Raw genomic sequence first — 14016 nt, forward strand, 5'->3', positions numbered from 1 at the left:
CCTCGCCAGGGAGCTTCATCGCAACCATCATGGAGACGGTGCGGAATATCCAGAATCCTATCCCTCCAGCTATGCTGCAGCCGTCCAAGTGGTTATCGCTCTATGAAGACTTCGTGACCAAAAACGCCAGCTCGGTCGGTCAGGTCGAGTCTGCGCTGAGATCTTTAACGTACATCATTCCCGGTATGTGGTAATGGATTAACCCCCCAGTGATTTCCTGCTAACTCAATATACTTTCCGTTTGCGAAGGTCGGTATCGCGAGTCCGAGATACCTTCAGAATGTGGTCAGTGCCGGTTCGGACCCCCTCCCATGAGTCCAACTTCTAACATTGATCGCGCAGTGCATTCCGGTGTACAATTATTGTCGCTATATCATGACTCTCTAGTGTCGCGGGTCATCTCTCGGCTTCCATCGAATATACCCCGGCCGGTGCCAACCCCTCATTCCCGATACACCAAGCACTGGACCTCTCGCTCCTCGCTGTATCGGCAAGTCGCCCTTGCGCTTCAGATGCTCCAATATACCGAGCTTCTGTGGGAAATGGCCGCGCGACGGCGGGGCCAGAAAGCTCGTTGGCGGGTTGTGGTTTTCATCGAATTTGCCAAAGCAATCTGCCGCCTGCTTCTGCTTCGATTGACCAATTCCCGACCGCTGGTCAGTCCTCCTCTGCCGGAGCGCGAGGTAGATCCCAGGTCTGTGGAAGAGGAGGACCAGAGCGATTGGAATGGTATGCAGACTCCGGTGAGCGAGCGATCTTCGGATCTCAGTTGGACGATGCCTCGCACAGGACTGTCTCTCCCGTCTCTCCCGGACGCGAATGACGTGTCCAACTACCTTATTTCCAAGGTATTGACTGCGGACGATATCAAACCCCCCAAAGCACTGCTCCATCGTGTGACGGGCCAAGGACAGCTGGCGGAAATCCTTTACATTCTTCGGCCTGTGGTATACGCACTGGCAATGCAAAGGTGGAGCGTAGATAAGCGGAATTGGCGACCCTGGCTTGTCGGATTTGGAATGGAGTATGGCTGTCGGCAGCTGGCAAAGCGCGATTTCCGTGAACGAGTTGCAGGTGGACTTCGAGGTCTCACGGGGCTTGAGCGCGAGGAGCTGAGAAAGCGTGGGTGGTCCATGGGCTGGTGGCTGTTGCGCGGTGCATTTTATGAGAACATTACCAAGTATGAACCCTCTCTTTTCCATTGGGCCTCGCAGAAGACTGACGCCATTCAGGTCGTGGCTGCAAAGCATCACCGGGAAGATGAAGGGCAAACCGCTCTTGGACTTGGTCGGCAGCTTCGTGGAGGACTATGAATACCTCTGGGATAACTACTACTTCTCGACTGCCACCTTGTGATGCGGCCTCGCGTACTAAACTTTCCTTTCACCTCAAGATACCCCAACTATTTTGCATACTTATTTCGATTCGTGACTCGGATTCTCCTTTTCTGTCTCTTTCCCCCTTTTCGGGCTAATCTTGACTTTTGTTCCTGGTTCCTTGTTGACCGCAAGTCCATAGGGTATCATCCATGTTATATTAGGTGTTCATGACTAGATTCAATATCAGAGGATCTCTGCTTGCTTATGACCATACCAATCCCGTAGTCCTTCTCGAGTAGAGCTCTTTCCCGGGCCCGACGCCAGCAAAAATTCGCTGAGCCGCGTGCCCCCATCGTCCTCCTCGGCCGGCCAGTCCACGCGCGCACCTCCTTTCAGCTCGAGCATCTCCTTCGCCGTACCCCAACTGAATCGACACTCATTACCCCATCCGAAAACAGGATCCATGTTTCGTCGGAGCCAGCCGACACACTTGGAGTCTGAGGGATAACCACTGCCCCAACCAGGGTTAGACGTGTCGTCGAGTGGCTGTTGGGCACGAAGTACTGCCTCGTATAAGACCTCTAGAGCCACATCACGGGTCACCTTGGCTGCCACACTGGCAGCGCTCACACACGGGTATAATGAGTCCGCCTTCTTGGCCACCGTGATCTTCAAGGATGGAAAGATTCGCTCCAGCTTTTGTTGATAGGTGGCGGGGTTGCCGATTGTGTCAATGTAGACCTCGCGTACATCTATCCCTCGGTCTTCGACCACACCGCGGACGATCTCGATTGTCGCGTCCATTGCTTGCGCGTTTAGGTTGTAGGCCGCGGCGCCGGGCCGCATCATGCCCGAGGATATATCGCGAGCAGATAACAGTTTGATTGCGTATCCACACGACTGGAATAATGGGTGCCCCGGGGTATTCAAGCACCGCATTAGGTTTGCGCGCACCCCAGGAGTCAGCGCCTTGCTGTCGTCAAAGCTGTGGTCGCGAGCCAACAGGGAATGGTGAAGTTCGCTGGGCAAGAAAAAGGCGCTGTACACCATGGGTCCAAGAACGGGACCTCGGCCGGCTTCATCAATGCCCAAAACACAGGGTGTAGTCTGGACTTGATCGCGCGTAGTGGGTGATATATCTTGAGGGATGACTGCCGTCGGGCATGGCGTGTAATAGGCGTAGGACTCGCCAGCCAGTAGACGAGCGGTGTCTACACTGGGAGGGATAAAAGTTGAATCCAGAGATTGTTTGGAAACATCGGATACGGGATCTTCTTCTTCCATGGTGGACGGCGATGAAGCAAGAGCAGCGAGTCGAGCGAGGTGGGTGAAGTATGCAAAACGCGTCGACCGTTCGGGGTTAGCGGACGGGCGCGTGTTGCTTCTCCCCCAAATTCCGTCGCATTCTTCCCCTCCACCTTCTTCACTCGCTTGTCCTTTCTTGCGCATCTCACTCTCTTTTCTTTCCAGACCACCTTTGCTGAGATTTCCTGCTCTTGCTTGATTATCAAAATTCATCTCCAAAATGGCTCGAGGGCCCGGAAAGGCTCGCGACTTCGACTACTCCAATGTGGGAACCGCTGGAAGGTGAGAGCTCCCCCCACAGTTGACTACGGGGCTCGACGCTCTGGGTTCTAGGCACTAACCTGCGCCATTAATTTAGACGTACCGGCATCACTCTGAAGGAGGGGCGACGCGATGAGCATGGAATGGAGGAAGTTGACGGCCTGTTTTCGTCTCCTGAGAAGTCGCCCGCCAAGTTGAATGGGTTCAGCAACGCAGATAATGAGTCCTCGATGGGCTCAGATGGGATGTCCATGGACGAAGGTACACCGATGAAGATTTACCCTGGCAAGCGAAGTTGTACATCCTCCGTGCTGATCTCGCAAATCGATAGGCAACGCGCCTGGTCCCATGGACTTTCTCAACGGCGCAAATGGATCACGCAATTCTTATTTCCCACCGCCAGTCGCACGATCTCCTGTAAAAACTGGTCTCACCGGCTCCCCTCGGAGGACCCCCGGTCTGCGATCCTCCCCAGACCCGCAACATGACCTAGCATCTAGTCCATCTGATGGCAAAAGCCTAGCTGAGGCAAAAAGAAACTCGCGTCAAGATCCCTCGCCGCTCACTACTCGCTCGGTCAACGCAGGGCGTCCAAGCCAGAAAAATAGCTCGCGACGAAACCCAAAAGCCCAAGTCGCTGTGCCCGAGCCACCGGTTGTGCATGCTTTTTCCGATGACGAGGGTGACGAGAATGCGGATTCCTTTGCACAAATCCAACATGACTCTGTGGATGAGTTTGATACTGTCAATGATACTGTGGTGGGCGACGACGAAAACCTGCCCGACCATGCCGAACAAGACCATGACAGCCCCGGTAGCGACTCATTCTTGGCCCAGAGGGGCACCAACCTGGCAGAACAGCCCGCCCAAAAGTCCAAGAAGACTAAGAAAGGCGCTGTGCCGAAAATTGCCAAAGAGAGCAAAGACCCCGCGAACCCCTCCGGCAGACGTGGACGACCTTCCAAATCCCGACGTCCTGCTGAAGAAGAAGAAGCTGACCCGAGACCGACCAAGAAACTTAGGACATCTGGCAAGGGGGCTCAAGTTGCGCGTGAACCGTTAGAACCCGAACTGGACCGTGTGGTTGAAAATTACGCCAACCGAACGGGTCCCTTGAAGGGACGAAGCTTGTATATTCTCAAACGCGAAGATCCCGCAGCCAACAGTGCTACCCACACCCGCTCTGGTCGGGTATCAGTCCGGCCCCTCGCGTACTGGCGCAATGAACGGTGCGTGTTCGGTGATGGGGAGGCGGCTGAAGGCCAGCGATACCCCCTCTCGACCATCAAGGAAGTTATTCGTACGGAGGATCTTGAACCCACCCAGAAAAAGAAAGGCAAACGCGCGGCTCCTCGGAAGTCCAAGTCTCGAAGGCGTGAGGAGGAGGATTCGGACGAAGAGGACGAGGAATTTGATCTATGGGAGAAAGAAGGCAACGGTGTCCTGCATGGGTACATCCTGAAATGGGACCCCAAAACACAAACCAGCACCAAAGAAGAAGAGGTTCTTGGTAAGTATTCCCTGATATCTGGTGGTGTTGTATGGGCTGACCCGAGACTTGCACAGACATTGCATACGCTCCTTCTGGTATCGAAACGCGAGAGGTTAAAGACTCTACGTTCCGGTTCGCCAAACTACTCAGCTCGACATTCATTGGGTCTGGCGTTGTTGAGCTTCCGTCCAAAGGCGTCAAGAAGCCCAAGAACTCCAAAAAAATGCACATGGTCTTCTATGTCTGCCACGGGCGCGTGCAAGTCGATATCTCGGGAGTTCAGTTCAGCGCCGGGAAGGGATGTGTTTTCCAGGTTCCGCGAGGTGAGTCGTGATTCCTTGGGCCGGGGGGAGATCCAAACGGGTCTGACTGACATGATTCCCTGGGCAGGCAACTACTATAGTTTTGCGAACCCGCATGAGAAGGAAGCCCGACTCTTCTTCACGCAGGGCTGCGTCCCTGGCGAGGACGATATGTCGCTTCCCTCGTCCAAGGAGACCGGTCCTGAGAGCGAGTTTGAAACGGTCAATGCTCCTACCCCTGCTCCCACTACTGGAAAAGGAAGAGGTCGCCGCCCCAAGGGCAAGCAGAAGGCCGGAAAGTAATCTGGCTCTACCTCGCTCTTGTTTTCTTTACCAAGTCTTGTTCCTTTCCAGCGGCTCCTCCCCATGATGATTAGGTGATTGGTGTTACTTTTTTGTTTATTTTCTTTCTTACCCCATGCAGTATGTATTTGTGATAATTGGCGATGGAATGGGAAGATGGAATGAGGATTTCATGTACACGGAATGCACTTATTTTACCCCAATGCAAATTTAGATCTCTTCCATCAGCTCGTCGAGCTCGTCGTCCAGCCCCAGCGGAGGGAAGTCTCCCACCTCGATCTTGTCCGGTTTCACAAACGCGCCATGTTTGTCCAGACACTCGAAGTAGCGTTGACCGCCCACACTGCCATCATTCTTCCCCGTTGGCTCGTCCAGCTCAATTCCCACCCAGAGGGACCGCTGATCCGCCGGGATCGCGGCATCTGGCTCAAACCCTGGAATAGGGATCGTTGGCACAGGTCCAACAAAACGAATCGTCCCTCGTCGAATGTGCGGCGGCGATGAGGGCAGAATGATCGCCCGCTTAGCAACGTCAATTCCTACAATATGGGGGGTCAGAGTGAACAAGAAGATTCGGTGCTGCCTCCACACACACGTACCTTTCGTGGCAACCTCAGCCTGGTCTTTCTGAACTTGCTGGCGTAGAGATTCCTCTGGTGACAGAGCATTGGGATCAAAGCGGCCCAGCTTCTGGTTCTTTTTCCAAGCCAGGACAGAGTTCGGCAGGGACTCGTATGTTTCAGCAGGCAGTTCATATTTTTCGACGGATGACAAGTCGGTGAAGTTGGGCCGCATTGACTGCGGCCGGCTGTCATGAACCTGGAAGGGGGTCATGGTTTAGTATCCTTGTTCTTTTTCCAGTCTAGGTGAAAATGATCTCTCAACTAGACAAAGACGGGAAAGTAGACGAGGCAAAAGAATCAAACCTACCTCAATCTCCGATCCCTTCCCCAATCCCCAAATCCCAATGACCTGGTCGTCTCCGTCTGCCCATTGATCAGGACGGCCCGGCACCTTGACTCGTAAGCGTTGGCTGCCCGGTGGAATGCCGGTCATGGTCTCCAACTTCCCCTTCAGCTGCATCACAGTCCAGGTGGGGGTGATGCGGCGCTCTGTCACAAAGCCAGGTTCCGCATCCGTCCTGGCCGAAGCCGGGGTGGTGATGACGACGGAGATATCCGCCGGTGTTGGCTGGTAAGCCATTGTTCCCTTGGATTTGGAGTTTAGGGGGGAATCTGGGATCATTCGTTAGTAAGAGCTGGGATGAAGCGGGGGTATCTTCCAGTGTGAGAATCTAGTCAGGGACTCAATGTTGTTTTTTTAATTTTTTATTTTTCACTTACGCAGAATCTAGAACCAGCGGTAACAAAAACCAGCAGAGTCCTTTTCCACTACGCCAGACTTCTCTTTGCTGCGAGATCGACGAGGCCCTATCGCTGCCCGTTACAAGTGGGATGAGTCAGCCGACTTTCAATCAACCTTGGAAAGTCCATCTGTTGTGGATCATCATGGATGGATAGCTATAGTTCTGAAGGTAAGATAAACAAAGGTCCCTACCTATAGAGAATGAGAAGAGACAATTAGAGAGAAATGGAGATGGAGATAGAGAACATCTATGGAACGATCAACATCTGTGAAGCTGTCAAGCACCACGTGACCACTCGCTTGGGTATTCGGATCTTCGGGACCTTTCGACGCTGTCCATTTTCCCAATACCCTCGTCATGGCCCATCCAGAGGCAGATGAAGTGTATGAGCAGCAACATGTGCATGATGTATACCAGCAAATCGCCGGCCATTTCTCCGCCACCCGCTACAAGGTGTGTTGCGATGGGACTGATGACTGCCCACAAACTAACTTCTTGTCCCAGCCATGGCCTGTCGTGGAACGATTCCTCAAGGAATTGAATCCTGGTGCCGTCGGTCTTGATGTAGGCTGCGGCAATGGCAAGTACCTCACTGTAAATCGAAATGTCTTTATCATTGCTTCCGATCGGTATGTCTGGTAGAAGATCTGATTCCTTTCATTCGGATTTTCTCATGATAAGTACCTGAGCTACATCTCCGAGCAATATCCTTCTCTTTTTCTTCTTCTTCTTCTTCTTCTTCTTTTCTGTTCCTTTCCTCCCGCTCGTTTCCCGCGTGGTGGCCAGGTGTTGACCCGATAGCAGATCAGAAAACCTGGTCCGGTTCGCCGTCCAGCATCAGCCCCATGGTACCGTGGTGGCCGATATCTTCAGTCTTCCACATCGAGACGCCTTTTTTGACTTTGCCATCTCGATTGCGGTGGTGCACCACCTCTCGACCCCAGCCCGGAGAATCGACGCCATCGCCGAGATTTTGCGAACGTTGAAGCCCGGGTCTGAGACGCATGTGGGTGGGAGAGTCCTGATTTACGTCTGGGCTCTGGAGCAAAAGACCAGTCGTAGGGGTTGGGACAAGGGTGACAAGCAGGATATCATGGTCCCCTGGGTCCGTAAGGGCGCGCCATCCCAAGACGGCCCGGAGCAATCCCAAACGTTCCATCGTTACTACCACCTGTATCAGGCGGGTGAACTGGAGCACGACATTAGCAGCGCTGGTGGCCGCGTGCTGGAATCCGGGTATGACAAGGATAATTGGTGGGCGATCGCGACGCCCAAGACCGCTGATGTGTGAGGGGCGGTGTCTATGCCCCGAAAAAACCAGTCACGAAGTTGTCCCGGAGAAATGGAGATGGACTCGTTCACCTCCTTCCCGCCAGCCCGTTCTCCAAAAGAAAGAGAAGCGGGGAACACAACAAACACCAAAATGGAGAGGGGAAGAAATCTTCTATACGATTCATTGCCCCGTCTCAAATCACGGTATACCTCCAACCGGCGCTATGCAATTCGTAACGAAACAAAACAAAGGAAACCAAAGAAAGCGGTATAGGCGTTTCGTCATCTTCTCGTTCTAGGGGAGAGTGCGAGGGGGCAGTCCGAGATGGGGGCCCATGAGACTGGGCGGGGGAATGCCCATCTCCGAGGGTCGTCCAGCCCCATAGAACTCTCTCGGTGGGGGCGGGGCTGGAGCGTACGCAGGAACCCCCGCTGTGAGTTCTTCGAGGGATGGAAGCTGAGGAGGAAGCCCCGGCGGATGACCTGGGATGGCGCGAGAGACGGACGCTTTGCGTGGCCGGGCCACAGATGTGCTGGCCCGGCGGGTTCGGGTAGTGGGGGGATCGATTGCGGTGCTTGACAGTGAAAAGGGCACCACGCCAGCGCGGCGAGCCATCTCTTGCTCTCCCAACTGCCAGTGCATGGCCTCTGCGGCACGCCACGGGATGGCCATTTCCTCGGCGACCTTGGACCACATTTCGGCCTTGAACCTGCCAGAGGAACCGCGGTTAGCTATCACAGTTACGACGAAACAGGGTGAAGTCAAAACTCTCGTACCTTTCGTATAATCGGGCCAGTTTGTTTTTCTTGTCTTCGTCCCACTCGCTCCGACGCTCGAGATAGTTCTGGTAGTGCAGGCGACAGCTGATGGCGCTGCGGCCCGGCAGCCGCTTGCTGATATCCTCCCACTTCATCCCACTGCCCCGCAGCTCAATAATCAGGGCATCCTCTTCGGGGGACCACTTGGATTGCTTCTTGGCCGGGGATTCAGCGGGATGCGCGGGTTGCAGACGCTTGGCCGGGACAGAGGGAGCAGTTTTGGTCAACGGCCCGACGGCCACGGGAGCCGTGGTCAAGATAGGTGCCATGGAGCCCGGGGGAGGCCCGCTGATAGTTCTGGGTGGGTAGCTGGCCGTCGTCTTCCTCGGGGCTTCTTCCTCATCTTGGGGCTTGAGTAACAGTGAGATATCCACTTTGGCGGGAGGCAAGATAGGCCGGTTTTGTAACGCAATCATATGCGCGATGGACACCGAGTCTCGGATAGAGAGGAGCAGAGGGAGAGAGGGTCAAGAGATCACAAAGCCCCAAAGGTGGTCTCTGGGTGAGGGGGAAAGGCAAGAGCGCTCGTGATCTCACAGTCTCTCTCGAATGACGACAGTAAAGTAAAATCCCTTGAATAAGGGGAAACAAAAAAAAGAAAAGAAAAGAAAAGAAATAAATCAAGCCACCCAAACAAAAAGAAGAAAAGCCAAACACAAGGAATCCAGCGATCAACCAGCTCTCGGGGGGTTCCAGACAAAGTGAAATGGCTTTCGTGCAACGAATGGTGAGGTCAGGGCGAGGCTGCTCTGCAGACTACGGGATGGTACCGTGGGAAGCTCTGAGCCAAAATATGGGAAACAAAGAGAAGAGAAAGGTCAGTGACAAGATAAAGATGAAGGTCACAGTAGAGGGGGAGGGAAGAATAGAGGGAAGAAAAGGGAAAGAAAGAAGGAAAACAAGAGAAAGAGGAGAGGGAAGAGTCCAGACGCAAGATGAAACTGGAGATCAACATGACAGCTGATCCAGCGAATCCAATATGGAGACAAAGGCGAAAAGAGAAGAAGGCAGAGAAGGCAGAGAGAGAGAGAGAGAGAGAGGAAGAGAAGAGAGTCTTAGACCAGTTAAGTTACAGTAACAAACCTATAAAATCTCCGGTCCACTGAGATGGTTTTGATTCTGTCTCTCTCTCTTTCATACTTGTATTTCTACGGTATTTCTATAGTATTTATTTTCCTACCTTTTGTCTTGTCCTTTCTCTGTCTCTTCTCTATCTTCTATCTTCTATTTTCTATTTTCTATTTTCTATTTTCTATTTTCTATTTTCTATTTTCTTTCCCTCTCCACTATCGGAGCACTGCAGGTGTTTGCCAGAGAGCCCAAACGAGGGACCCGCATTGATCCTGGGTGAAATTGAAGGTAATGGGCCTTAAGGGCTCCGCTTATTGCCCTAATGCCATGCCGTTGCGACTAAAACCAACGGCCTGCCCCACCAATTTCTCTTCACTTTAGCTTGAGCTCTATCCCTAAGAGTCCCAAGACCCCTAACGTGCTAGGATCCGGGGTCTTGCGTGTTCCTCGTTCCACTCGGATTTCTTATTTTATTATATTATTATATCCTATTATGTTCCCCATCGTCAGGATTCTAGACAACCCTCCCAGAAGAGGTGCTTCCGGAACGTTCAAATCGGGATGGTTAAGCTTGATGTTGTATCACATTGTTCCTCTTATTTGGCCTGATTGTCATTACACGAGGATATCCCATGGGGCCGTTGCTCGGAGCTGGATCGGAATAGAGCTACCTTAGGGATAGAGGACCTAGGGGAGGTTTGCGCAAACTCGGGGGCCAAAAAAAAGAATATAAAAAAAAAAAAAAGACGAGTCTCATTCTCAATATCCAAGGGAATTGACAAAAAAGACTTGGGCCCCAGGGGCAAGATTAAGGGACCGGTGGGTCGGTTGCCTCTCTAAACAAAGCGATTATGGATTACCCGTGGGTTAATGTCAGTAATATAGTAGTATGGTAATATACAATATAATATATATTAATATAAGATATGCATGAACCAGACAGCCACCCAAGTGGCGGTGGCCCTCGAACACGGGTTCTTTGGGCCGGTTTTTGGGATGATCCCTTTGCCTGAAACACCCGTGCAGTCAATGCGTTGATCAGCGTTATTTCTTATTTATATATTATATATATTTATATATATATATTATTCCCCGAGACGGTTGGTATATTTTGTAAATATTGATGGAATATTATTATTATTATTACTACTACTAAAGAATCGGTCTGCACATGTAAGGCTATCACAACACTAAGTCGATCCGACGTGACGAGCTGCACAGCCTGAAGAAACAAGCACCTCGAGGGGGCAAAATAATAAAATCAAAAATCAAAACCGTTGGATCATCGCGCCCGAAGGATTTCGGCTTTTTTGATTGATCCCTAAATGTCCGACACGTCGACTCCGGCCCACCTTTCTGCCTGCGATTTTCTTGGCTTCATTTCCTCGCGTTTCATGCACTTCATTTATTTCGATCCTGAAGAGGTTCGGCGAGCCCGTGATGGTTTGCTTCTGGTTCCACAGTCCATCCTGCTATAGCTGTTCTGGCTGTTCTGGTCCTGACTATGGCTATCCATGGATCCTATACTCCCAACCTTGGATATCCATGGTATGTCAGTGGCACAGCTGAAAAATGGCTGTCACCGGGGTTCCACTCTCATGAAACTGACAGGAACCGGTTCGAGAAATTAAGAAATTACCCAACGGAACGAGATTAATATCCTCGATTTCGGCTTGTCTGGACTCTCTTGTCTAGACCACTGTGGAGTTGAATATCAAGGCAATGAACTATACTCAGGCTATGACTTGCCCGGTATTTTGAGGTATATTTATTTATTTTTTTCATTGTTCACCCTTCTAAATACTTGGATACATGTAGGCTCCTAGGACATGTCCCTGGAAATAATCGAAGAAATCGATATATTGTGCCCTGTTAATCCTAGGTATTTCTCGTGGATAGCAAATAAATAATTGCGCAGCGTTGTAGCCCCAGTTCTCCGCCTCGGATGGTTCTCCCCGTCAACCGCCCAAACCCCATCCCCCAAACGTCTCCATTTCATGGACCCCCTCCAGCAGAGCCCTCCATCCATCGGGGCATTCGTCGACCAACTCATTTCTGAGTTGGCCAAATATAGAGCCCCAGCAGTCAGTGCCCAGGTCAATGCAGAAGACCAGCCGCGGGCGCAGGCCGCGCAGCAGAAACAGCCTCGAAATGTCCTCGAAAGGCTGCCGCCACCACAGCTAGCTCAAATAAAACCATTAATCCTCACCTTACACTGCCTGTTCCCAAATGACCTGCTCCCGGCCCTAGACATCCTGGACAGGAAACTTGTGCAGCATTTGGTGCGCGCCGACAGGCTCCATGCCGTCGCATCCCACAACGACCATGCTGAACCATCCAGTGATCAGCCCGAAAAGCAAAACACCGACCACAAAAATGTCGTCGAGGATTTGTTCCTCGTGACCTCTGCCTCGGCCGCCCCTCCCTATCCAACGCGCGAGCAGGAAAAGGGCTACGAAGTGCGTCTGCGAGCATGGAACTGCACCTGTCCCTCCTTCTCACTATTGGCATATCGGGATTCAGGTCCGATTCCCGACTCCCTTGCAAGATCTCAGCCACACGCGGCGGAGATGCAAGACCAAAACGGGTCCATTGTCTATCCATTTGGCGGGTCCCTGACGCGTGCCCCGGCCCGCGTATCGCCCCCAGTGTGCAAGCATATCCTGGCCTGTGTCTTGTGTGCACGGTGTCCGGGGCTGTTCGGGGTTGACCACGATGGGAGACGTCTGGTTTCTATGGAGGAATTGGCTGGCTGGTGTGCCGGCTGGGGTGGTTGACTCGGCTACGCGTCGATGAACTAGATTCAACTACTGTTTCAAACCAGATCAATCCGCTGGTGCCTTGTGCAGATGCCTGGCCATGGCTCGTTATACTTCCGTGGTTGGCGCACAAGCTTTACGAACCTTTATAAGCCACGAGCAACCAGCAGGCTTTCCCACAGTGGGGCCATCTTGGAATATGCAAAGACCATATTTCATCTATGAGGCGAAGATGCTACAACAGGCACGCCAATCCCAGCCTTTTATCCAGAGGGCAGAATCAATCCAATCTAAGCGGGCATATTGAATTGACGGGTGTCGATTGTTGGATTCTCTGCAAACAAAAGAAGCAGCTCAGCTCTTCTTCTTGCTCTTGTCGGAGCTATCCTGCTCCTCCTTTTGGTCGCCGTTCGTCGATCCGTTGGTCTTCTTAGCCTCGTCGCCCTTGGAGGCATTGAGTTCCTGCTCCCGCTTTGAATCGCTCTCCTCCTGCTGCTGTCGGTTTTGGATCTTGTTCTCAATCAAGTCGTGAAATGCCGTGATGGCACGGATCAGACTGCTGATGTAGATGGCCATCAGTTGGTCATTAGTCTTGACGCTCATGGCTCGGGCCAGCTCGCTGTTTTCAATCTGCGTCTCCTGGCCACTGATCCGCGGCGTCGTCGGCGGGGTGGACAGGTTGGGGAGAAGGTTGAAGACATCCTGGAGGTTGCCCAGGATGGCATGGTTGATGGGGAGTTCGTGGTCGAGGACTTTCTGGAGGTATTGACCGATATCACGGAGCCGCAGATGCAGCCCTTGCAAAGATTGCAGCTGCGACGTGATGCGGGTGGAGAGTGTGCCTACTGCCACATCCCGGATGTCTCGCAGAAGGTGTTCCACTCCAATCTCCTCGGCTTCCTCGGCCTCGATTATGGAAGGGTGTGCACGAACGTCTTCGAGGTTGTTGTGCCATCCTGCAATCATCCACGTACATTGATTAGCCACCCCCCAGTCCTTTCAAAACCAATCCAAGTAGACCAACTCACATCCTTGATTTCATCCACGGCAAAATAAGCATCCGTAGGAACGCCGACCTCCTTCGGCTGCACATCGACAATCACCAACAGGGGATTGGGGGTGTATTTCTTGAAGAGCTCGTTGATCTGCAGGTCTGACGCACGCAGCTTGGGACCGGAGTGATACCACCCGACAAGCTTCTCACGGGCATTGATCTTCTTGAACATGTCTCTCATCGACTCGACGAAGTTGTGGTCCAAGAACCACACCGATGGATCCTTCTCATCCTCCTCGAACGGGACTGCCAACGTCGATCCATCAGCTCATCGTCAAAGCGGATTTGGTTCTTCCCAAGTTTCCGACATACCAGCAAAACTGTTTGATACCCGCACATTCTGGCCCGTGTTCTCACCCAGCAACACGCCAACCACACGTTTTCGAGTACCCTTGGCCGTTCGCCCGTAGTGATCTGCGACAGAGAGGAGGACTAACGGAGCGACCGTGACGGTGCGGGTGACGAGGGATAGGGTGTCCGCCGTGGTGGCAGGCATCGCGGAAAGGGAGAACGAAAAGAAACGGAACTGAATTATCAACCAGAGAAAAGACCAAGCAGGTCCAGAATGGCAAAAAAAATGATATGAGACACCGAGAACGACAAAGAGTAGAGAAGGTGTCAATGGCGCGCGGTGCAGATGACGACCGAGCCCTGGAGAGCTCTGCGCCACGGGTTAGGTAAGCCACCAGCCAC

The 14016-nt window shown here is 52.5% G+C and overlaps 8 protein-coding genes across 8 annotated transcripts; 4 read left to right on the top strand and 4 right to left on the bottom strand.

Annotated features, from left to right (window-relative positions):
* Positions 1 to 29: 29 nt before the first annotated feature.
* On the top strand, positions 30 to 1356 carry NUU61_002502 (peroxisomal membrane protein PEX16; the record flags this gene model as incomplete). Its single annotated transcript, XM_056653084.1, has 4 exons — positions 30 to 183; positions 250 to 285; positions 343 to 1180; positions 1233 to 1356. 4 exons carry the CDS (start codon positions 30 to 32, stop codon positions 1354 to 1356), a joined length of 1152 nt encoding a protein of 383 aa, XP_056514151.1.
* Positions 1357 to 1562: 206 nt separating this feature from the next.
* NUU61_002503 (ribonuclease H2 catalytic subunit RNH201) lies at positions 1563 to 2768 on the bottom strand (the record flags this gene model as incomplete). The annotated part of the gene is made up of 1 exon (XM_056653085.1): positions 1563 to 2768. One exon carries the CDS (start codon positions 2766 to 2768, stop codon positions 1563 to 1565), a length of 1206 nt encoding a protein of 401 aa, XP_056514152.1.
* Positions 2769 to 2844: 76 nt separating this feature from the next.
* Positions 2845 to 4982, top strand: NUU61_002504 (Cupin domain protein; the record flags this gene model as incomplete). The annotated part of the gene is made up of 5 exons (XM_056653086.1): positions 2845 to 2906; positions 2983 to 3146; positions 3217 to 4395; positions 4452 to 4700; positions 4768 to 4982. 5 exons carry the CDS (start codon positions 2845 to 2847, stop codon positions 4980 to 4982), a joined length of 1869 nt encoding a protein of 622 aa, XP_056514153.1.
* Positions 4983 to 5192: 210 nt separating this feature from the next.
* On the bottom strand, positions 5193 to 6185 carry NUU61_002505 (TBCB family protein; the record flags this gene model as incomplete). Its single annotated transcript, XM_056653087.1, has 2 exons — positions 5193 to 5801; positions 5913 to 6185. 2 exons carry the CDS (start codon positions 6183 to 6185, stop codon positions 5193 to 5195), a joined length of 882 nt encoding a protein of 293 aa, XP_056514154.1.
* A 520-nt stretch (positions 6186 to 6705) lies between these two features.
* On the top strand, positions 6706 to 7639 carry NUU61_002506 (tRNA (carboxymethyluridine(34)-5-O)-methyltransferase; the record flags this gene model as incomplete). Its single annotated transcript, XM_056653088.1, has 3 exons — positions 6706 to 6801; positions 6853 to 6977; positions 7153 to 7639. 3 exons carry the CDS (start codon positions 6706 to 6708, stop codon positions 7637 to 7639), a joined length of 708 nt encoding a protein of 235 aa, XP_056514155.1.
* A 276-nt stretch (positions 7640 to 7915) lies between these two features.
* NUU61_002507 (MYB DNA-binding domain protein) lies at positions 7916 to 8855 on the bottom strand (the record flags this gene model as incomplete). The annotated part of the gene is made up of 2 exons (XM_056653089.1): positions 7916 to 8330; positions 8398 to 8855. The coding sequence occupies 2 exons, from the start codon at positions 8853 to 8855 to the stop codon at positions 7916 to 7918; spliced, it is 873 nt and encodes a 290-aa protein (XP_056514156.1).
* A 2652-nt stretch (positions 8856 to 11507) lies between these two features.
* NUU61_002508 (uncharacterized protein) lies at positions 11508 to 12287 on the top strand (the record flags this gene model as incomplete). The annotated part of the gene is made up of 1 exon (XM_056653090.1): positions 11508 to 12287. The coding sequence occupies one exon, from the start codon at positions 11508 to 11510 to the stop codon at positions 12285 to 12287; it is 780 nt and encodes a 259-aa protein (XP_056514157.1).
* Positions 12288 to 12623: 336 nt separating this feature from the next.
* On the bottom strand, positions 12624 to 13819 carry rpn8 (proteasome regulatory particle lid subunit RPN8; the record flags this gene model as incomplete). The annotated part of the gene is made up of 3 exons (XM_056653091.1): positions 12624 to 13175; positions 13244 to 13569; positions 13636 to 13819. The coding sequence occupies 3 exons, from the start codon at positions 13817 to 13819 to the stop codon at positions 12624 to 12626; spliced, it is 1062 nt and encodes a 353-aa protein (XP_056514158.1).
* Between the last annotated feature and the right edge of the window lie 197 nt (positions 13820 to 14016).

Source organism: Penicillium alfredii (genome assembly GCF_028826965.1).
Source record: "Penicillium alfredii strain IBT 34128 chromosome Unknown utg000004l_segment0_segment0, whole genome shotgun sequence".
In the NCBI taxonomy this organism is placed as follows: Eukaryota; Fungi; Ascomycota; class Eurotiomycetes; order Eurotiales; family Aspergillaceae; genus Penicillium; species Penicillium alfredii.